Genomic DNA, 24,956 nt, shown 5'->3' on the forward strand with positions numbered 1-24,956 from the left:
AACATGAACATTTCACTATGGTGCTGTGATGTTACGTGATGATGCCTCTAACAGATGTTTTCTGTCCCACTGTGAACAGCTGGGAGTTCCACCAAGTTCCCTCCCACATGTAAGAGACACACTGAGACAGATTAGACAGGCAGGCAGACAGACAGCCAGGGTGAGCAGACAGACAGGGAGGGTAGGGTTGTCAAAAGTATTGATAGTATCGATAAGTATTAATTTTAAGTCATTTTAAGTATCAAATTTGAAACATGGAATACTCATTTGCAACAGTATAGACACCGGAGCAGTGTTTTCTCTTCATGAAAAATCAAACATACTACAGATTTTTCCCCTCCTTATCATTAGTGGATACCTGTTGCTTCAACAAGCTAAACATGTTCTGATAGGCTGATGTCTAGAGCAGGGGTAATCTGTTGTGTAATTGCAAAGATTTTAATTCGTTTTATTGGGTGTCCATTTGTGTTCGTTTATCTTTATGCCTCCCCCCCCCCCATGCCCGCTATGAAAAACGGTATCGAGTATTGGTATCGGTACCGATGTAGAAATTCTAGTATCGTGACATCCCTGAGTGAGGGATAGGAATAGGCAGGTAGTGTGGGACAGACGGACAGGCAGGGAAACAGACATCACTGTAGCTGTCATTTAGATTTTATGGACTTCTACTGTAGCTCTTCACTAATTTGTTTGGAAGTTCTCCACACACTCAGACGTTATTTAAACAGTGTTAACAACACTTACGAGAGTATTGTGTTTGTGCTTACTTAGCATTTTCAATCTGTCTATGCATGCTCTCTGGAGACTCTCAGAGGTTTGCAGTAAGCTGGGACTGTGTACTTTGGCTGGTCTTAGCAAAAGGTAGGTCGGTATTTAGTCAGTGAACAAAGCACTTGAAATACTGCTGTAGTGTTGACTATGGGCATGGCTCACTCGCATCACGATCACCTGCTGAACTGAACCCAACAGCCCGCCCCTTTCTGGTTGTGGCAGCCTGAGATTTATACTCATCGTATACTGTCTGCATTGCGTAACACATCCCCTGTCACAGGCTCTGCTTTTAGGTGAGGATTGGGGTTCATTCTTATTTGTGCAGAATTATTCGAAATGTGTTGATTGAAACAACAATCAATTTAGTCAGTTGTCCAGTATGTGTTGTTAGTTTTTTGAATATCACAGACAGGGGGGTGAGGGGTGGGGGGTCTGCCAGTGTCCACCAGCTGGTTCTTTAGTTGCTGCCATGATAGGCACCAGCCAGTAATTTGGCCACCACACCTAACAGCCTCTTCCGTGATTTTAAACTGGGTGCATCTGACTTCCATATCCCCAACCTTCTCTGGGATACATGAGAAGCTCAGTTGGAAGTAAGAGTCAAAATCATTCGTCTTCTTCTGCTTCCTGCATCGAATGACTCAAAATTGAATTGACTACACTACAACAACTGGTTTTATTTACATGTCACAGTCATCTCTCGGTCTCCTGTCCGTGTTGATCTCATCATGCTTACTCTCTCCTCCACTGTCCCCCCTCTCCATCCTTTTATCCCAGTCTGGTGAGTGAGGGGTTGTTTTCCCCAGTCCTGCACCATGGTAGACATGCCGGGGGGTCCCTACAGCCCCCCGTCCCCACTGGGGGACTCCCTCCTGGACAGCCCGCTGTGTGGAGACCTGATGGGGGACCTGCAGGATATCTCCCAGTCCATAGGGGACGACACACTGGGATCCTTTGATTTCCCAGAGTACCAGAGCACCGGCTCAGGCTCAGAGAGCTCCATCCCTCTGGGTGAGTAGCAGTGAAGAGCATTAAGGCTCAATTATGCTCAACGTTAAATACGCATAGGGACAAAGCCTCCTGTCAATCCTCTGCTTAATGTTAAATACGCATAGGGACAAAGCCTCCTGTCCGTCCTCTGCTTAATGTTAAATACGCATAGGGACAAAGCCTCCTGTCCGTCCTCTGCTTAATGTTTAATACGCATAGGGACAAAGCCTCCTGTCCGTCCTCTGCTTAATGTTTAATACGCATAGGGACAAAGCCTCCTGTCCGTCCTCTGCTTAATTTTAAATACGCATAGGGACAAAGCCTCCTGTCCGTCCTCTGCTTAATGTTAAATACGCATAGGGACAAAGCCTCCTGTCTGTCCTCTGCTTAATGTTTAATACGCATAGGGACAAAGCCTCCTGTCCGTCCTCTGCTTAATGTTTAATACGCATAGGGACAAAGCCTCCTGTCCGTCCTCTGCTTAATTTTAAATACGCATAGGGACAAAGCCTCCTGTCCGTCCTCTGCTTAATGTTAAATACGCATAGGGACAAAGCCTCCTGTCTGTCCTCTGCTTAATGTTAAATACGCATAGGGACAAAGCCTCCTGTCCGTCCTCTGCTTAATGTTAAATACGCATAGGGACAAAGCCTCCTGTCCATCCTCTGCTTAATGTTAAATACGCATAGGGACAAAGCTTCCTGTCCATCCTCTGCTTAATGTTAAATACGCATAGGGACAAAGCCTCCTGTCGTCCTCTGCTTAATGTTAAATACGCATAGGGACAAAGCCTCCTGTCGTCCTCTGCTTAATTTTAAATACGCATAGGGACAAAGCCTCCTGTCCATCCTCTGCTTAATGTTAAATACGCATAGGGACAAAGCCTCCTGTCTGTCCTCTGCTTAATGTTAAATACGCATAGGGAATAAGCCTCCTGTCCGTCCTCTGCTTAATGTTAAATACGCATAGGGACAAAGCCTCCTGTCCATCCTCTGCTTAATGTTAAATACGCATAGGGACAAAGCCTCCTGTCCATCCTCTGCTTAATGTTAAATACGCATAGGGACAAAGCCTCCTGTCCGTCCTCTGCTTAATGTTAAATACGCATAGGGCCAACCCTCCTGTCCGTCCTCTGCTTAATGTTAAATACGCATAGGGACAAAGCCTCCTGTCCATCCTCTGCTTAATGTTAAATACGCATAGGGACAAAGCCTCCTGTCGTCCTCTGCTTAATGTTAAATACGCATAGGGACAAAGCCTCCTGTCCGTCCTCTGCTTAATGTTAAATACGCATAGGGACAAAGCCTCCTCTCCGTCCTCTGCTTAATGTTAAATACGCATAGGGACAAAGCCTCCTGTCCGTCCTCTGCTTAATGTTAAATACGCATAGGGACAAAGCCTCCTGTCCATCCTCTGCTTAATGTTAAATACGCATAGGGACAAAGCCTCCTGTCCGTCCTCTGCTTAATGTTAAATACGCATAGGGACAAAGCCTCCTGTCCGTCCTCTGCTTAATGTTTAAAGTCCCTGGAAACCAAAATCCACAAAAACGTTCTAACTATGTTATTTAGGGTCTTATGTTAGTAATTTTGTGCCTCCGAAATTATTATACATTACTTTCAACCCAAAGCCTTAAAATCGACACTTTTCTACAAGATTCTACAAAGTACTTCCTCATTGAAGACAGCAGTGCGCGAGGTGCTAAAACGCAGGAGCTTATGACGTCATAAGCTCTATATAACCTTTGTACACGCACGCAATCCCACCCACCTATGGCAAGTCCGTTCTTTGCCCCCAGTGACAGCGCTCCCTCGCTGTCCGTCTCCCTCCCTGTGTGCCGTCTGCCACCAAGCGCTGTGCTTGTGAGATTAGCAAGGTGTCGGGTTTCAGCCATGCGCTCCTCTCTCTCTCTCTCTCTCTCTCTCTCTCTCTCTCTCTCTCTCTCTCTCTCTCTCTCTCTCTCTCTCGACAGACACTCAGGCAAAGAATGGACAGAGATCTCTTCCGAGCCGCGGAGCAACACACACACACACACACACACACACGGTGTGTGCACTCATCTCTCTTTCTCCGTTTCCCTCCCCCCTCTCTCTCGCGCTCTCCGAGAGACAGAAATTTCCCTGCTGTAGATGGGACACGCCCACACATTCCGCGGGAGAAAGTACACTCTAAAAAATAATGAAATCTCATGAGTTTTGCCATGGCTGTCAAACCTAAATTTATATACTTTGCGACGTTCATCATCGTTCAAATTTGGCTGGTGGCTTATTAACATAGGGTCCTGTGATGTGATTAACTCAAAATGCTAAATAATAAAGAAATATTTCTGGTTTCCAGGGACTTTAATACGCATAGGGACAAAGCCTCCTGTCCGTCCTCTGCTTAATGTTTAATACGCATAGGGACAAAGCCTCCTGTCCGTCCTCTGCTTAATTTTAAATACGCATAGGGACAAAGCCTCCTGTCCGTCCTCTGCTTAATGTTAAATACGCATAGGGACAAAGCCTCCTGTCTGTCCTCTGCTTAATGTTTAATACGCATAGGGACAAAGCCTCCTGTCCGTCCTCTGCTTAATGTTTAATACGCATAGGGACAAAGCCTCCTGTCCGTCCTCTGCTTAATTTTAAATACGCATAGGGACAAAGCCTCCTGTCCGTCCTCTGCTTAATGTTAAATACGCATAGGGACAAAGCCTCCTGTCTGTCCTCTGCTTAATGTTAAATACGCATAGGGACAAAGCCTCCTGTCCGTCCTCTGCTTAATGTTAAATACGCATAGGGACAAAGCCTCCTGTCCATCCTCTGCTTAATGTTAAATACGCATAGGGACAAAGCTTCCTGTCCATCCTCTGCTTAATGTTAAATACGCATAGGGACAAAGCCTCCTGTCGTCCTCTGCTTAATGTTAAATACGCATAGGGACAAAGCCTCCTGTCGTCCTCTGCTTAATTTTAAATACGCATAGGGACAAAGCCTCCTGTCCATCCTCTGCTTAATGTTAAATACGCATAGGGACAAAGCCTCCTGTCTGTCCTCTGCTTAATGTTAAATACGCATAGGGAATAAGCCTCCTGTCCGTCCTCTGCTTAATGTTAAATACGCATAGGGACAAAGCCTCCTGTCCATCCTCTGCATAATGTTAAATACGCATAGGGACAAAGCCTCCTGTCCATCCTCTGCTTAATGTTAAATACGCATAGGGACAAAGCCTCCTGTCCGTCCTCTGCTTAATGTTAAATACGCATAGGGCCAACCCTCCTGTCCGTCCTCTGCTTAATGTTAAATACGCATAGGGACAAAGCCTCCTGTCCATCCTCTGCTTAATGTTAAATACGCATAGGGACAAAGCCTCCTGTCGTCCTCTGCTTAATGTTAAATACGCATAGGGACAAAGCCTCCTGTCCGTCCTCTGCTTAATGTTAAATACGCATAGGGACAAAGCCTCCTCTCCGTCCTCTGCTTAATGTTAAATACGCATAGGGACAAAGCCTCCTGTCCGTCCTCTGCTTAATGTTAAATACGCATAGGGACAAAGCCTCCTGTCCGTCCTCTGCTTAATTTTAAATACGCATAGGGACAAAGCCTCCTGTCCGTCCTCTGCTTAATGTTAAATACGCATAGGGACAAAGCCTCCTGTCCGTCCTCTGCTTAATGTTAAATACGCATAGGGACAAAGCCTCCTGTCCGTCCTCTGCTTAATGTTAAATACGCATAGGGACAAAGCCTCCTGTCTGTCCTCTGCTTAATGTTAATTACGCATAGGGACAAAGCCACCTGTCCGTCCTCTGCTTAATGTTAAATACGCATAGGGACAAAGCCTCCTGTCCGTCCTCTGCTTAATGTTAAATACGCATAGGGACAAAGCCTCCTGTCGTCCTCTGCTTAATGTTAAATACGCATAGGGACAAAGCCTCCTGTCCGTCCTCTGCGTGCATTTTGTGCATAATTGTACACATTTTCTGAAAGCTTATGGCTACGGATGAGCACACAGTGTATGCTGTTGTAAAACATGGTCAAAAGTGTCAAAATAAATCTGACAATCTTGCAAAATGAATATAAAGTGCTGAGCTACTACTGCAATTATTTGAGAAAAAGACAACTGGAATGCCCAGGTGTTATTATCTCTAACACTAGATATTTAAGACACACACAAACTCAAAAACACTGCTGACAGGTGCTGATCCTGCTATCATAATGATGCGACCTCCTGACCTTCTGGCTCCACTGTGCCATTTCTATATTTGCTAAAGAGGCTTGTATAGAGAGGGCTGTGTGTCTCCGTGATAACACAAGATTAGATACAACTCTGAGGCCATTTACACCTGGCATTAACATGCGTTTTCTGCCATCAACTTGCAATCAGATTGTGCTTGACCACTTGAAATGCCAGGTGTAAACTCCCCCAAGACACATTGAAGGATTGCAAGGATTGATTCTGATTCTGATTCTGAACACAAGTGTAAATGCAATGTGTCCTCTCAATCTGGATACAGCAACTGTATGCGGATTGAGAGGACAACCATTTTGGGTGTTAATAAGTTATCTGGATGTTATCTGCTTTGTATCATTACAATGTCGGTAATATAAGCAAAGGCACAGTGTTTACCTTCTATATGTTTTCTGCACCAAGAAATCTCTGTTTGTCTGCTTGCAGAAGCTTTACCCCAGCCCGCCAGCTGGTATGGCTCATTAACGCTCATTAAGGCTCTCGGTACCGTTGGTAGTTTGCGTTCGCGTTCGCTTCATCTTCTCATCTCAGGTCGGGCAGGCAGTTAGGCCACAGGAGAGTGAGCCGACAAGGAAAGGATCCAGCCTACTCTGCCTCTGATTGGCTTAACCAACCAACGCAGGCACCCAGTACTACTAGCCAATCGAGGCAGAGTAGGGCGGGCCATGCTTTTAGGAAGAAAAGATTAAAAAAAAATGCAGCACACTACTTGAATGGATGCGCATCAGAGGGGATTTAGAAGTGGGTAGACTCAATGCCGACTGAAGAATAAGTGGGATACCTGCGTCTACCCTGCACTACACCACTGGGTCCCGCCCCTCCTCAATGTTCCCCCCTCCCACTCTCCTATTCGACCTCCGTGTTCCCGGACCTCTCAGCCCTCGTGCCAGCATGACGACCACGACTATGCTGCGTCTCCTACGGAAGGCTTCTATTGGCTTTCTGGCAGACTGGATACCCCGCGGCACATTGCTGCCTCTCACAGCTGGATGATCTCACTCTAGACCTGGTTCACACAGTACGCCGAAGCAACCCTCAACCGAAGCTGTACCTACGCTGAACCCACAAGTTCACACCACCCGCGCGCGTGCCACGCTGACGCCTTGCCGAAGCCACGCTCACGCCATGCTGAAGCGATCACTCAGGATTGACGCCGAATTACCAAGTGTGATGCTGAAGCCGTGAGGCATGAAGTCAATGGGAGATGTGGGCGGGTTCAAGGCGCGAGAGTAGACGCTGAGAGGAAAAGACAAGGGGCCCTATCTTCCGACAGGTGCTATCCCCTAATAGCGCTTGCACACCTGTTTGCGCGTGCCTTAAGGCAGGGAAGATAGCAGTCCGCCTTTGCGCCGTCCGCCAGGTGTTATACCGAGTTTTGCACCCCAGCGCCGGCAGCATCCCCACCTCATGGGAGCATATTGTAATGATTTATACATAAATGTAACCGTTTAAAAGTGATATAATTGTCTGGTAGACGTGACCTCCCTGATTTCTAAGTTAAAAAAGCCCCGAAATATGTTTGCGATGCAATTCTCGGCGGGCATGCGGAAACGTTCACGGCACCTGTCGCAGACCCAAATTAGAGCCGTGCCAAAATCATCTGCGCCCCCAAATGCCTGCGCAAACGGGATTTGGGCGGTCTTAACTACCAGAATTATTCACAGCCGTGACCAGGCAATGCTGGGCATTACGTCAATCAAAACCAATCAGATTCCCGTCTCGCAATGGCTGTTTGCCCGAGGCATGCAATATGCTGTAATTCTCTCCATGCGTAATAGAGTGTACTCACTCGTGCGAGGACAGAGAGACCTTATTGACAGATCATCTGTGGTGCCAATGACCTTCCGGGCTATGAAGGTAAATAGCCTATGTCCATTGTCCAACACGTTTTCTCAATTTATTTCCCTCTTTGCGATGTGATAAAAGTTTCTCAGTGAGTTATAGTTGATTGCCTCACTGAATTATCTGCTAGTACCGAATTTTAGCAGCATCATTTGATGTCTAGGCTGTGCGTAATGACATCTCCAAAAGGAATTCTACTTTGCACTGCGCTGCGCTGCACGGAGATTACGGGTGCGCTCCCAGCGCAGGGAGGTATTTGCGTGTAAGAGGTCCTTTTCAAAGCTCTTAGCGCAAACTAATTGCGCGCTGCTGATGATAGGGTAATGCCATCTATCCCACATTTTAGCGCTGAAACGCCTGTTTTGGCATGTGGCAGCCAATGCCCAGTACAATTGTACAATGTCCGCCCTCAAACGAGCGCAAACGCTAAATTAGCGCTTTTGGGAAGATAGGGCCCAAGGCGTCTTGTGTGAACGGTAAGGCGTACGTTCAGCTTGTGCCTGCTTCAAGCTTCAGTTCTGCTTACGTTCGGCGTCCTGTGTGAACGAGGGCTTAGGCAAGTCGCCAAATCTGTGAACATTGAGAGGAATGGTGAAACAGATAAGTGTAATTGGAGACAGCGAGGAACCATAAATTGGGCTTTAGGCGTAGCGGTGCCTGGCGGAGATCTGCACTCTACTGAGTGTGTGCACTTTTCTAGTTTAAATAGAAACTGATTGAGATAGCCAAATCCTTATGCCTACTTAGTGCCCAGAATCCTTTAACCCTCCTCTTATGTAACTGAATTTCAATGATATGCTTATGTCAGCTGACCAGTGAGCCTGGATACCTACAATACTTTTTATTGTGGAAAGCTGTAGAAAAGAATTACAGAACGCCACATATCCATCTTGGAAAGCACAATACTGCTATAAATCATATGATCAGTAGTGAGTGGAGCACATCACTTTTTTCTCACGGTGGATATCTCAGTTTAGAGCAAAGCTCTTCAGAGACTGTCCCGCCTCTCAACCTACTCACTGCGTTCTCCTCTCCTCTCCTCTCTGCTGTGTGTTGTGTGCTGCAGACACCTTGACCCCGGCCTCCAGTCCCTCGTCGGGGGTGTTTGGAGCGGTGCCACGCCCCAAGGAGAGCGCCGGCCACCTCAGCCTGGAGTGCAGGGTGTGTTCAGACAAGGCTTCGGGCTTCCACTATGGGGTGCATGCCTGCGAGGGGTGCAAGGTGAGAGACTGGAGAGTGGAGACTAGAAGTGGGATACTGCAGCTGGTTACATATCGCTGTTTCTGTTTGAAAACATCTAAACCTCAATTCAGCTCATTTCCATGTTTTCACTTCTTCAGTTGCAGAGGTCACATGGTCTTCTGTGGGTTGAGAAAACTGTCTGACCTCTTGGTCTTATGAAAGAAACCCTTTCAAAACCCACTGGATCATGTCCAAAATGCATTGTCATCAAGCTAAAACCAAGGCTTAGTTCCTGCAAACTAGGTTTTCGCCTGACCGTGACAATATCTTGTACATATGTATATACGTGTATATATTGTGTTCACACTTGTCACAGAATTGATGATTACTTGTGCCCCAAAGGGAAAAACTGGTGGTGCCATCTCATAATTGGCTGTGCTAGTGGAACACAGCTGAAGAACAAATACCGAACAGACGCACGCACACACGCACACACATGTACACACACACACACACACACACACACACACACACACACACACACACACACACACACACACACACACACACACACACACACACACACACACACACACACACACACGTACTGTAGAAGCTTGGCATGTAGAGGCACCTGACATAGTGGCCAGTGGAAATCTTTTGAGGCATGCAGCCAGTTCACGTGAGGTGGGGGACATGGCGGCCTTGGTTGACACGTCACCTCTCCCCTGCTTGGCACAGGGCCCAACTGAGTGATGTTAACACACACACACACACACACACACACACACACACACACACACACACTGTACATGTAGACCTGCTTTTGGCACAGACCACTGTTGTGTTAATGCTAAATATGATTGTCTTACAGAGTCAACTTTGATGTATGATAATGACTCTCAATATCAAAACGTGTCTACTTGTATCTTTTGTTCTCTTGGCAATGGGAAAACCAGTTGGATGTTTGCAGTAGATTAATTCATTTCCTCCTAACGACAAATCCTGCTGAGTTGCTCATAACTCACAATACCTAAGACTATTTCAGGACCAACTGTGGTCCCCCTGTGCTTCACAATCATTTCACAATTCAAACCATGACAGCCAAAACAAAACTGAAACTTTTAGGCCCATTGGCCAGTTGTTTGTGGCTAAAAACCATCAAGACTCATCATCCTACATTTCCTGTCACAGCTCTCATCACAGGTAGTTGCTACGACTGTAAACTGAGCCTCTTACTTTCTCTTTCTATTTTTACATGGCTTTTTAAACTTCTGACCTTGCCTTCCAGTTTCCCTTATAGCAGCCACATCAACCCCCCCCCCCCCCGTGTTAACTTAATGATTGATCATTTGACTAGGAATAGCAGAGTTCTGTATTGTGAATCAGTTGTTTTTAGGGTTATCATCTGCTGTTGGCAGTGGTTAGCCTGGTCAAAACTATCCTGATAACAGGATCTCACATTCTGTTTCACTCAACATATCAGTCTGGACTCCAATCTGCCCACAGTGATTTCAGTGATTGAGTGCCTTGACAGACAACTCCTTGAGCCAATCAATGTCACCACCAAACCCGATCCAAATCCACTCGGAATAACGGCGATAAGGTCTTTTACCCCCAAGAAAAACTGTCTGTGCATACTCTTGTTCTTTTTTAATAGTTATTGACTATTTCTGCAATAACTGCACTTATGGCTGTGTTTACTCTACTAACGTTAACGTACGTTATTGCCGTTGCTTCGGGAGCCGCCATACTGTTTTGCCAGCGGTTGGCCGGTTACGTTGTCAACTACGAGGCAGGTCCCTGATTGGCCCATGCACTTTGTCATTTCTGAAAATTGCTGTGGGCAGGCTGGAGGCCAGACTGATCCGCAGAACGCAACAAGTGAAGTGAACTGACGTGATTAGGATGGTTTAGCAGGCTAGGCAGTGGTTGTATTCAGAGAGGAAAAAGGTCCTTTTCCCTAGAGCAGGGGTTTTCAAAGTGGGAGGCGGGCCTCCACAGGGGGGCCCCAAGCAGTTTCAGGGGAGGCAGTGAATGGAAGTGAAAATTAGTTATTAAAAGGAGATCATAGAACAGCCTAAATGTGTGTGATTTGATTAGATAGTTCAGAGACACAGTAGTTTTGGGGAATTTGATGTACAGTTTTCCCCACTTTCCCAGAGTCAGAAACTCATAAATGCCTTCAGACAGTCCTTTTATGTATGTAACAGCAATATCAGACTATCTTGGCTCAATTGTTGAGTGTGTATGGGATCAAATAACATAATCATGATCCCATAGGCATCCAGGATTTGAGCGAGGGGGGGGCTCCTTTTTCCAAGCTTTGTCTGGGGGGAAGCCCACAGTCTCAGACTTTGAAAACCCCTGCCCTAGAGGAAGTAACAGTCATGTGATCTCAGGCGGATGGAGGATAGAGATGTTTCATTGGATGTTCTTCCTCCTTGTCTGTTTTTTTGCCCCCGGCTGGAGCTGGAGAGTCTGGGAGGTTTTCTCACTGTTCTGATCTGACAGGTGCACTCTAATGTGTGCAGGACAGGAGAGATGGACACAGGGCACGGGGCACACACACACACACACACAGGGCACACACACACACACACACACACACACACACAGGGCACACACACACACAGGGCACGGTGCGAACATTTCACAATGTTCAATCCTCCATCCAAGCTCTGCAAAATCTATCGATTGCTCAATGCATAATGTGTGTCTGCTTCTGCACACTCAAACACTGACCAGCTCCCTTCTGACCTCCATCGTTTCATCTCCTGATGTCTGATGCGGCACACAACCTTTTCCTAAGTGGGACAGCAGCCATCCCTGTCACGGGTCAAAGTAATAACATGTTTACACAAAGGTCCTGGATGCTGCGCACATTCATTTTGACAGGACCTTCTCTTCCTGAAAATGAGAAGATAATTACACACCATCATGGAAACCTCTCACTTGTGATATGCAGAAGTCCCATTACTCAGTTTCCACGACGCGGGCGCTGCGTATAGTTTTCAACACCTCCCTTCAAGAGCGGAGCTGCACTCAGTAGCAGGAATGTGAATGGAATGTGCTGCGATGTTACGGCGTCAGCTCTGCGGCGGTGACAGTGTGACACACACATACTTCAGTACTGTTTCCTCCCGCGTGTGTGCGTGGGACATTGTAATGGAAAGGTCACAGGTTCAATCAAAACCCCTCAACCTCTACCCAAAACTGCACATGTAAGAGGTCTTTTATTGTGACCAGCCCAAGGCACTAGGGGTGTTAAAAATAATCGATTATAAGATGCATCGCGATGCGGATGTGCACGATTCTGCATCGATTCATAAATGTCAAAAATCGATTATTAATTATTATTTTTTCTCTCTTTTTAAATAATCAAATAAAATATAATGGTACATGCAGTTGTTTATTTGGATCATAATACAATACAATTCCAAATGCACTTTTATTTTAAAAGTAGCCACACAGTGAGAAAAAAGAAAGTGAGAAAAAATAAATCATGTATTGGGCAAAAAAGTGATGGATCGATTGAAGATGCATGCATCGATAATCGTAATCGAATCGAATCGTAGCCCTCTGAATCGTAATCGAATCGAATCGTGAGGCCAGTGAAGATTCACAGCCCTACAAGGCACACCTGCACAATAATCATGTTGTTTAATCAGCATCGTGATATGCCACACCTGTGAGGTTGGGTTATGTTGGCAAAGGAGAAGTGCTCACTAACACGGATTTAAACACATTTGTGAACAAAATTTTAGATAAAAAAAAAAAGCCTTTTGTGTGCATAGAAAAAGTCTTGCATCTTTTATTTCAACTCATGAAAAACAGGAGCAAAAACAAGTGTTGTGTTTATATTTCTCCCCACTATAAGTTGGTGTCAATAAGAATCCCAGCAAGATGCCTCTACCTAAATCGTTGTGTCTCACTTAACAGCATTCCCTGTTTGCCCTTAAGAGAGCGTTGGACCATAAATCTCTTTGCTTACGTCTTTGCTGGTATAACTCATGTCTCACAGCTGTAGATCATAACGAAGTACTATCCGCTGATTGTATCTTCACACACGTAGGCATGCAAAGACAAGCATACTGCGCACGCACGCGCACACACACACACACACACACACACACACACACACACAAACATCTGTTTTGTTCCCCTCCGTTCAGCTCTGTTGTCATATATTGCTGATGACTATCATATGGCACTGCTCTGCATGCTTTGGCCTTCACAGTTTTTCCCCCTTCACCATTTTCACAGAGATGACACTCAGCCCTGCCCGCATAACTACAATTTTTGGTAAAACAACACGAAAAGATGATCCATGAATTTTCCATGTCGGCTGAGTTGATGTATGATCTGGAGCCCGTAACCACATGTCAGAACCGCTCCCAACGTCTCGGCAAGTCGCAGCCTTAGCCTCAGCCTCTCCTCTGTGACATGAAGTGCGATGTATAGCGCGGCCCTGTGGATGGAAATATATTGCAGGAAAATTCATATAGCGGCCATTTGAAAGTGAGGCATGAGAAATGTCCGGACAGAAGTGTGAGTGGCATAGGACCACATGTGTTGGCTCATCTCTGACATTTATTTGACTGGTCTTGGCCTGCTGCTCTGTATGGGTGTGTGTCAGCGGCCTGCAGGATGTCCTGTCCAATCAGAGTTCTTCTTTCAAAAGGTCAGGGTTGATACTGTACCTTGAAGCCATATTTAAAATGTATGCACTTACAGTACTTTGAGGTACTCAAATACAAAGGACTTATTCTATAGTAAAATATACAGCAGTCAAACAAGGAAAGTAAAAGTGAAGTCACTTTTAGGATTTACAGTACACCAAAAAGTTGTTTTCCTGTCTTGTAGCCTGCTGACACTTTAGCACATATGAAACTGGCTTAAATGAGGGGCTCTGGTGTCAGGGAAATCAATGAAATCTGATCACAAAGGTCACTGAAGAGAAATTCACTGCCGCCTCTCTATCAGTATACGCCATTATCATACAACTGTAGCCAACTTTTGCCAACTCTATCTGTCTCTCTGTCTCGACCAGGGTTTCTTCAGGAGGACGATCAGGTTGAAGCTGGATTACGATAAGTGTGAACGCAGCTGTAAAATCCAAAAGAAGAACCGCAACAAGTGCCAATACTGCCGCTTCCACAAGTGCCTCTCTGTCGGCATGTCCCACAACGGTAAATAAAGACTCGGAAACGAACAACAACGAACACCTTGTGTCTATGCTGCAAGATCACAGTGCCTTAGCTTATTTGTCTTTCTTTTAAACGCAGTTCTCTCTCTCATACATGATCATTTGAACTCCTTATTGGTTGCTTGTTACTGTATGTGTCGTGTGACCTTGAAGCTTATTCCACTGTTGTAATGTTACTCATAGTATGTTGCTCTGAATAAGAATGTCAGTGCTGAACATTTATATTTTTAAATGTCAAATTTAAACTGTAAAATTGCTCTGTATCAAGTCTATTAGCAGTCTCACTGTAATGTCCTTAAAACCACAGAAGAAGTGATGAAATAGTCAAAGAGCTAGCTGCTGTTTTTATGTAACAACATAACCTCGGCTCCCAAAGTCTGCATTCAACACGGTAGCCACGGCTTTTTATCACAAGATGTTTGTGTTGTTAAGAGTTTCTGTGCTATCTCCATTATCAAAGCCCTTATGGTCCCTTTCAGCAACAGCCAGCCATGTCCTTCTGTGACTTTGTGCGGAGCTAGACCGCTGTGTTTGCACTGACTGGGTTTTGGTACATTGTCCTGTTTGACATTGACAAAGTGCAGGCCCGTATAGCCCCACATCTGGAGAACTATCTGTAGTGATTGCCAAAGGGTCAGTGGGTTTGTTGAGAAGACCTCCCACTGCAGATAGATCAGGGTCAGAAAACACACAGTCAAGTGGGAGACGACATGTTTCCCTCAGAGGAACAGAACACACTGGAGGGCGTCTGGGTAGTACAGCGGTAGATTCCCTGCCTACCAACATGAGGGTTGCAGGTTCGAGCCCCCGCGTTACCTCCGGCTTGGTCGGGCGTCCATTCAGGCACATGTCTGCGTTACACGTGCTATGACCTGCTAGTGAAACCCCTCGCTGTCAGGTGAAAAGAAGACTGACTGGTGACTGCACATGTATCAGAGGAAGCATGTAATAGTAACAACTCTCGCCAGATCGGCAGAGGGGGTGGAGAGAGAGAGAGAGAGAGAGAGAGAGAGAGAGAGAGAGAGAGAGAGAGAGAGAGAGAGAGAGAGAGAGAGAGAGAGAGAGAGAGAGAGAGAGAGAGAGAGAGACTTTCTCTGCCAAATGTTGAGGCTGATCCTGAAATAATCTGTAATGTTGAAATGCCGAATGATGAGCTTTGTTCTGTACTGTACACTTGTTTCTAACAATGAATATATTTGCAATATCACACGAGAGGGAGTGCGGTTGTTGGCTAATATCGGCACTGCTGTGATTCGGTCGCAGGCACGAGGCCGTAGGCCGAGTGCCGAAGATAATCACAGCAGTGCCGATATTAGACAACAACAGCACGACCTCGAGTGTGATATTGCTTTTATACAACAGTTCTATTAAACAAAGCTCATTAAAAAAAGGACAAAAAGCTGAGAAAATATATGATTTCTCTATTTATTCCTCCGCCAACAAAAATAGTCCCCCCAGCTTTCTGCTTTGCCGAAAATGTAACCTAATCAGCCTAATTAACTGCAGGCTGTCTACTTTACTACTGTCTACTCTACAGCTGTGAAGCGTTTTATTGATTAGGGCAGCTGTGAAGCGGAGTGATCTACACACAGTGAAGCGCCAGTGCGTTATTGTGAATTAGAACACGGCTCTCTTGAATACTCGATTCTGATTGGTCAATCAACAAGATTCACCGGTCATTATTTCTCGACAACCGACCGCTGCTCTGCCACACCTGGATTAATCAGTTGATAAGAGCATTTTGTCTGCAGACACTACTAATTAGGCCAACCAGTTGCAGCTGTGGTGTCTCGTGTGCCAATTACGAATGAAACCGCTTTGTCGTTGAAAACGCTATTAAAAAATCTATTTGAATCATTATTTTTGTCAGATTATTGAATGATTTAGTTGTAGGCCGTGTTCTAAGCGGGATAATGTATAGTGAGCCGGTGATTACTGGAAAAAATGACCTTCAGGTGAATGATTAAGCCCTCCGCTGCGCGTCGGGCTCAATCATTCACCTGTCGGTCATTATTTCACCAGTAATCACCGGCTCACTATACATTATCCCTTACATATCGGCACTGGTAGGATCCCTCTTGTCCAATCAAATTGCTCGGCCGGAACTACCTGTTGTATAAATTGCATTTTGTAATGAAAGCTTTCATATCTACGTATCTCTCCATCCCCAGCCATCCGGTTCGGTCGGATGCCGCAGTCGGAGAAGCTGAAGCTGAGGGTGGAGAGCCAGATGGGGGACAGAGAGGTGGCAAGCCCCATGCTGACCGACCACAAGATTCTGGTCAGGCAGATCCACAAAGCCTACATGAAGAACTTCAACATGAACAAGGCTAAATCACGGCTCATACTCACCGGAAAGACCAGCACGCCGGTGAGGGAAGATGGAGTGGTGGAGGGGATAGGATATAGTTATTCTATTAGTTATAGGTATTCTTATTGTGTCACAAAACTGTGAAAGAAAAATCTACACAGAGATGTATCGCGATATTTTTCAGAAATATCGATACAGTACAGTACAAAATATTGCGATATATTACTGTATCGATTTTATTGCACAACCCTAGATTCGATATGACCATGATACAATGTAATAAATTAAAGTTCAATGATATGAAAGAATGACTGTACAGAGTTATGCTTATTTCAGAGCCATAAATCATTCTAACCATTGGCTTGCTAGAATGTAAACAACAATTTAAAAATGTCATTACAAAGTGCAGATAATATCATTTTGATGGCATTTCATTTGGGATTAGTTCAGCAGAATAAAATTGAGCTATATTGAATTTTGATGTATTGTCCCATCCCAATTAGGATAGAAAGAAGAGAAGAAGAGGAGTTTGAAGAGGGATGGGGGGGCAAAGTGTTTAATCAGTAGTAGCATCCATCTTCTAAGTCTAAGACTATGCTCTTCTCCTCTCTGTCTCTCTGCAGCCATTTGTCATTCACGACATGGAGACGTTCCAGCTGGCGGAGAGGACGCTGGCGGCCTCCCTGGTGGACGGAGGCAGTCTGTGGCCCGAGGGGGAGCTCTGGGCCGGGGAGGCGGCTCCCGCTGGGGGGCCCGGGGAGCTCCAGGACAGGGAGACAGAGGCCAGGCTCTTCAACTGCTGCCAGAGCACCTCGGTGGAGACGGTCACTGAGCTGACAGAGTTTGCCAAGGCCGTGCCCGGCTTCCAGACCCTGGACCTGAATGATCAGGTGGCGTGAGTTGAAGGGGTTTTTCCGTCATTGCATGTGAGAAAGTGCAGATCGTAGGCTTGATTTGTGATTACCGGTAGATAGAGAAAAAAATATAGAATATATATAGCATCAAGTTTACTATTTATATTTGTCTAAAAATTTAATTTCAAGCATTTAAAGTCGAAATGAACCGGAACAGAATGCAATCGCGCGAGCGTCGGAGACTGAAAACAAATTTTGTCTGAGATGACAGGGTTGAGAGGCGGACCATATAGGGTGTCGATGATGTGATTTGACAATTCTGGGGACTGGCCAATCCTGGTGTGTTCCACCCCCAAATCCAATGGGATTCAGCGTGTTGTGCTACGCGAGTGGGATCAGCAGAGTACCAGGCAGCCAGCTGCTTCTGTGCGGAACGAGCGGACAATCCGATGCATGGGTGCTGCCTGCTCGCCTGGAATCTCCGAGGGGCGACCCCTGACAACCAGGCTCTCAGGCGCGCGCCATTATCGCTATTGCGGTAAATACAATATTCCTGGAATGCGAGTTTTAACGAGCCAGTTACATTTCTTTGCATTCTTAGGCATTACCATTTTCTTTATTGTGTATATCAACATACAATTGGCCAAGTTAGTAGTTAGTTTATGGGCTAGAAATTCTGTCAGATGACAGGCACTAGGTGCCATTTTCTCCTTCATTTGCAAGAGAAAATTATCCTGAAATGAAGATTTGATTGACAGCTGCCATGTCGTGATATGATTGGTTGAAATGGGGTAGAAATTTGATAGTACTAGGTGATGTCAGCAAACTGTAGATTACTGTTATGAATGAAATCTTGAAAAATGAACTTTTGATGTGAAAAAGTGTGGAAAAACTAAAGAAATTAGATTTTTGTGATTTTTTTTGGCACTGCACTGCATACCCAGGTATTTGAACTAAAATAAAATAAAAGTCATTTTTGGGTTCAGCGCGACTTTAAGCATAAGGTCAAAATGGCTTTAACAGAATGAAAAACAGTACATTCAATCAGGTGTGTCAAGACTTTTGACTGGTAGTGTGTTTGTGCTGGGAATTCATGATAGACTTTCAAAACAAACTGCTGCGTTTCAGCATCAAGCCTTCATCAGGAAGTCAAACAGATCTCATTACACACCTGGCCCTTTTTCTAGTGGTGTTCCACCAATAGGAATCTGCTTCTGTGTTGTGGCCTAGAGAGGGTGTAAACAAACTCCAAAAGATATACAATATACATCAAAGTACATCTGTTTGACTTCCTGACGAAGGCTTGATGCCGAAACTCGTCAAAGTCTGTTTTTAAAGTCTATCGTGACCATGCCATGAAAATAAAGGCATTTAACTTCTTTTTTTTTTAAGAAAGTGCCTTGGAGTTTTTTGTATTTCTTCTGTACATGAATACCTATCCAAAGAGCACCTCAAACAAACAACATTTAGTCCAGGAAGCGCTCCTTACCAAGCATTTTTGATAACAAAGTTTATTTGTTCCAACAATGAGAATCATTACAGATTTCATACTGTATGTATGAAAAGCCCTGTACAGTGTCTGCGCCGATTCTGCCGGACAAAGAAATCTCTACTCTACTCTACTAATCTTCTACTGGCGCCCCAGTTGGGAAAAAGCACGTCTTTAGCTAAAAGCCTAGTGTTTGTGAGTGAATGCACCTTCTGTCCCAGCCTGTCACTTCCATTCCTGTGCCCAAAGGCTGTCACTACTAGAAAATCAATTGTACAATCCCTAATATTGTCTGTCCTGGATTACGGACATGTTGTGTACATGCATGCCTCATCCACCATCCTGAAAACTCTTGATGCTGTGTATCACAGCGCTCTGCGCTTCATAACGGGTGATGGTTACCTCACACACCATTTTGTATTTTGTATGAAAAGTTGAGCTGGCCCTCCCTGACAACTAGAAGAGAGCAACAGTGCCTTTTATTTATTTACAAAGCCCTGATTGGACAGCTTCCATTACACTTGTCTTCACTTCTTACCCATGTTAACAGCAGTTATCTTACACGCTCATGGCCTTACATTAGACTTAGGTCCGGACTCCGGACAAGGAAAGACTGCATTTTCTTTTTATGCCCCTGACAGGTGGAATCAGCTCCAGGACACTTTAAAATTGGAGCAATTAACCCAGGGGTTCCCAACCTTTTTTTGGCTCGTGAACCTACTTTGACGTCACAAAAATCTAGGGACCCGAGACATTCAAATTCCGGGTACACCATCGATAATATCATCAGTGACATCGTCAGTGATGTCACATAGTATGCTTCTTTTTCCCTACAGAATTCTGACTTTAATCTCAAAACTCATAACTTTTTTCTCAAGATTCTGACATTAACTCAGAATTCTGACTTTAATCTCAGAATTCTGACTTTATTCTCAGAGTCCTGATTTAAAGTTATAATCTCAAAGATTTTCATCTAGAAAAAGAAAAGAGTCACTTACAATGTTGAGGCTATGGTCCATTGATGGAAGCCTTTGCAGTATATAGTGACATTAGGGAGTTTAAGCAGTGACTTTTTAAGGACGGCGACGGGGTTCCAACCGGGTTGCCGTAGTCCCGGAAGTACATATCACCAAAAACGATGGGATTCAAGCAAGACGGCCCAACTTCAACTCACTTCCTGTCATTTTGTCACGTGGATTTTGCCCATGGTTTTCCACAGACATGCCCACTTAGGAGACTTTCGGCAGGTCTGTGTCAATGGTTGACCACGCCCATTTAGGAGACTTGCTCCTACGATTTGATAGAATTGGCGGATAGTGATATAATATCTATGATATCACTAAGCTGCGCAACACCAAAACACTATGGCTACTTCTTCCTCAGTGTTGCTGGCAACAGCGGATATGCCTATGAACAAAGAAGAAATTCGGTCAAATTAGCAGACATATTTAACAAATATACTCTTTATCCATACAACTACGAATGATAGAATCAAATATATACGGAATGACCAAATATTATGATGAAAACTTGTAATTCACATGCTAACAGCTCGGCGTACTGTGGGGTACGTCAAACTACTCCTTCTCCCCTAGTCGGCAGCTGGGCTACAACGGGGGGAGGTGGCTAGATAGAATCGCACCATGTGCAAAGTGGGTCTCCAAGCCGTGGTGCTTAAACTCCCTACTATAGCCCTTTTCCCACATGCGCTTTGTACCGCAAAATGACCGGAATGTGGTCTAATGCCTGCATGTGAGAAAGGCGCCGTGCCGGTATAAGCGCGACCCCGTCGTCGCGGCCATTTCACCAGTTTTGAGCTAGTCAGAAGAGCGGTATGCCGCAATAGGCAGACAGGTGAGAAAGGGGTCCGGTCATTTTCCGCGACACCGGTCCTTCTCTCATCATGGGCGAAGTGTACACACTTGTTGCTTAACGTTCACTTCCAGCTTGCGTCATCTAATCATTCGCGCACATCAAAGCAAACTACTTCCATTTCGTCGCTGTGCAATGAAAGCCACTTATCTCCAAATCGCCAACTTTTCAGGAAATGAAAAAAAACCCGTGCTCTTAAAATACTGAACACCACGTTGTCATATTTGACACATGTCTTCATTGTAGACAGTTTATCGCTGAATGTGTCATTACATTATTAATATTTTACCTGAATAAGCTCAAATGCTGTTACAGGATTATCACACCGTGTCTGGGGCACTTTCTGCTGGCCAGACAGCAGCGTGTGGGAGCCTGCGCCTGCCTTTTAGAGCGCGAGCACGAGCCGCTGTGCTCCAGGCAGCGGGGACGCGCGGGCGGAGAGCTTCACTCTGCCAAGCCGGGGAGAGTGGCTCTGTCATGGGTTGAGCAGTCCCGGAGTAACGTGACATTATTCTTGTCAGAAACAACTTCGATTTGCATACTTTAAATGAGTTTGCAGCCCAAGGACAACCCGAAAACACCTTATTGATCTAAACCCGACCCCCCAAATAAGCTCCCCCCTCCCCCCGCCCCCCAACATACAGGAAATTTCGCTCCTAGATTCTCACATGCCAGCGCTGAGGTGTGAAGGGAAATTCCGGGAAATGTCCGATATTGACTTACAGGTAATTTTCAGGTACGCATGTGGGAAAACGGCTTATGTGACATAATGCAACACTGTTTGGATGTCATCTGCAATTACCACTCATCGCCATAGGTGTCACCCAAGAGAACAAAGCTGAAATCTTAGAGATTATCGCTTTAAACTCAGAACAAACAAACAAAAAGGATAAAAAAAAGCGCAAGTGACCCTAATCATCTTCAGTAGTATTAAATTGTGTGTGTGTGTGTGTATGTATATATATATATACACACACATACACATACACACACACACACACACACACACACACACACACACACACACACATATATATATATATATATATATATATATATATATATATATATATATTATACAGTATGTGTCTTCTTCAGTCAAAACCTTGACTCTGAACAAGACACCTGTGTGTGTCGAAACGCTAGTCTTTGTTTGCACCTATTAAATTGCCTAACTTTGACCGTGTGTTCCAGATCCTTTTGTTCCACTAGTTTAACTCAGTCCCCTTGTCTGAGAGGCACCGGTTTGGCATTATCAGCTCAAGCGTGTTTTTTCTCTCTTTGATCTTTTATCATCTGTTCTTATTGTTTTGTTCTTACCCTGTCTGTCTGTAAATCTTTGTGTTCTTTTGTAACAGAGTGCTCTTGCAAATGAGAAATAAAGGAAAAATAAATAAATAAAAACAAGAGAGATGACACTTTCTTCGTCCATGTGCAGCTGTCCTAGTCAGAGAGGGAAAGTCCAACTGTAATTTATTAGTGTGGCAAGTGTCACTTTAAGTGGTATCAGATGTGGGGTCAGAAGTGCAGATGACATTTTTGACTGACAAAAGGATTTGTTCGATCAGTGAGTATCTACTTACTAAGCAATCAGTGAACAACTAATAAATGAAGATACTAAACATGATAAATGAATAATTACTAAATGTGATAAATGCTATAAATTCCTATCACAGTATTGAAAATAATTCGGATGCATTTTACTTACCTTCCCTGAGATTTTGACTTCCTTCGACCTCGTACGCAGGTGACTCTACTGAAGTACGGAGTTTACGAAGCCCTCTTCACCCTGCTGGCCTCCTGCATGAACAAAGATGGCCTGTTGGTGGCGCGCGGCGGGGGCTTCATCACCCGAGAGTTCCTCAAGAGCCTCCGGCGGCCGTTTGGCGACATGATGGAGCCCAAGTTCCAGTTCGCCACGCGCTTTAACTCCCTGGAGCTGGACGACAGCGACCTGGCTCTGTTTGTGGCCGCCATCATCTGCTGCGGAGGTAACTGACATGTCAGGAAGAGCAGTAGGTGAACAGATAAGAACGGTGGGAAGAGTGCAATATCCTATTCACTTTTTATGGGCAAAACTAAACCAATATTTTCTGTGGTGGCTGTTTCTGTGTTCTAATCATTTATATGAAATCAGGGGTGTAGTCAGTGCTGTGGGAGCGCAGGGGAGCGGAGCTCCCACACTTTTTCTCCAAGGGTTTGTTTTTACAATAGTAAAATAGTGGGAGTGTTGTTCCTCATACCTGTATGAAATGTTATGGTGTTGTTAATTGCCCTTCACCTTTTCACATCTGCCAAACAACTGCATGATCATAATAGCTGAATTATCTGGAAGCTATCAATGTTAGTATTTTGAGACTTAAAAAAAAAAGCATTTAAATATTCATCCTGTTGTTTGACAACCGTGAAAAGGTAACGACAAATTATTTACACCATTTACATTTCACATAAATGATTAGAACACAGAAAAAGCAACCACAGAAAATGTTGTTTTGTTCATAGAAATTGAATAGGGGTTTTGCACTTGTACTGCACTTTGTAGGCCTTTTTGCTGCATCATCGCCATGAATGAAAGAGTGTGCAAAATGTAGCTAAACTGAATCTCCATCTCCTCCATCCCAGACCGCCCGGGACTGGTGGATGTGCCTCCGGTGGAGCAGCTACAGGAGAGCATCGTCCAGGCGCTGCGGCTCCACCTGCTGGCCAACCACCCCGACAACACCTTCCTCTTCCCCAGGCTGCTGCAGAAGCTGGCTGACCTCCGCGAGCTAGTCACTGAGCACGCTCAGTTGGTGCAGGAAATCAAGACGACGGAGGACACGTCGCTCCACCCGCTCCTGCAAGAGATCTACAGGGACATGTACTGAGACATTGGGTTACTGTGTGCTAGTATACCGAAAACTGGGTGCACCGTGCACATAAACATTTACTGATACTATTATGAATATCGGATGTACTGTATGTAGCTTATTGTGTGGTTTCTACGGATGCACACCGGTGTTTTCTGCAGAAGAATGGCAAGAACGCTCAAAAAGCATTTAGACCGAACATAAGTGAGCGTGTATTCACACCTGTCTCATTTGGAGCAGTTGGTCCGAAACAGAGAGCGTTTTCCCCCTTGATGCGGTTTGTTTGGGGGAGTGTGAACACAGCAATCGCACTCGGATGCGGGACAAACAAGCGGGCCGAGATCGCCAAACTAAAAAAAAATCTTTCTCCCTCTCTCTTTCTCTCTCTCCTCCCGCCCCCGACGTACAATGTAGGCCTACCCAACATACACACACATTCTTATAATCATAAAATCTATGGGAATTATGTTTTTTCATCCCGGGAGGCTATTAGCAGAGTCTCCTGAGTCTAACAAGAGTCTCCTGGCCAATCCAGGAGGCGTGGCAATACTATTTTGACCTTTTGATTTGTGTGAACACAAATTAACCAAGGCACAAGTGGGGCGGCTGTGGCTCAGGAGGTAGAGCACGTCGTCCACTAACCAGAAGGTCGATGGTTCAATCCCCGGCTCCTCCAGTCCGCATGCTGAAGTGTCCTTGGGCAAGACACTGAATGCCAAATTGCTCCCGATGGCTGTGCCAGCACCCTGCATGGCAGCCACACACCCTCGGTGTGTGAATGAAGGCACATTGTAAAGCGCTTTGGATAAAAGCGCTATATAGATGCAGTCCATTTACCATTCACAAATGTGACAATAGAGTACCACAGGCACGACGTATTTTTTTAGGCTTAAAGTCGAGCTGAACCCAAAAATGACTTTTATTTTATTTTAGTTCAAATACCTGGGTATTCAGTGCACCTATTTAATAATGTATGCCAAAACAAAATCACAAAAATCTAATTTATTTAGTTTTTCACACTTTTTCACATCAAAAGTTCATTTTTCAAGATTTCATTCATAACAGTAATCTACAGTTTGCTGACGTCACCTACTAGTACTATCACATTTCTACCCCATTTCAACCAATCATATCACGACATGGCAGCTGTCAATCAAATCTTCATTTCAGGATAATTTTCTCTTCCAAATGAAGGAGAAAATGGCGACTGGTGCCTGTAATCTGACAGAATTTCTAGCCCATAAACTAACTACCGTACTAACTTGGCCAATTGTAGGTAACATACGGAAAAAAGCAAACGGCAATGTCTAAGAATGCAAAGAAATGTAACTGGGCTCTTAAACTCGCAAGGCCAAATTCA

The 24,956-nt window shown here is 44.9% G+C and overlaps 1 protein-coding gene across 1 annotated transcript; it reads left to right on the forward strand.

The window, feature by feature from the left end:
• Positions 1-1,586: 1,586 nt before the first annotated feature.
• LOC310789912 (peroxisome proliferator-activated receptor alpha-like) lies at positions 1,587-23,712 on the forward strand (the record flags this gene model as incomplete). Its single annotated transcript, XM_083651627.1, has 7 exons — positions 1,587-1,782; positions 8,897-9,051; positions 14,066-14,204; positions 16,393-16,592; positions 17,156-17,422; positions 22,495-22,738; positions 23,370-23,712. The coding sequence occupies 7 exons, from the start codon at positions 1,587-1,589 to the stop codon at positions 23,612-23,614; spliced, it is 1,446 nt and encodes a 481-aa protein (XP_083507753.1). The 3' UTR covers positions 23,615-23,712.
• Between the last annotated feature and the right edge of the window lie 1,244 nt (positions 23,713-24,956).

The sequence above is a fragment of the Poromitra crassiceps genome, assembly GCF_964638095.1.
Source record: "Poromitra crassiceps genome assembly, chromosome: 2".
Lineage (NCBI taxonomy): Eukaryota > Metazoa > Chordata > Actinopteri > Beryciformes > Melamphaidae > Poromitra > Poromitra crassiceps.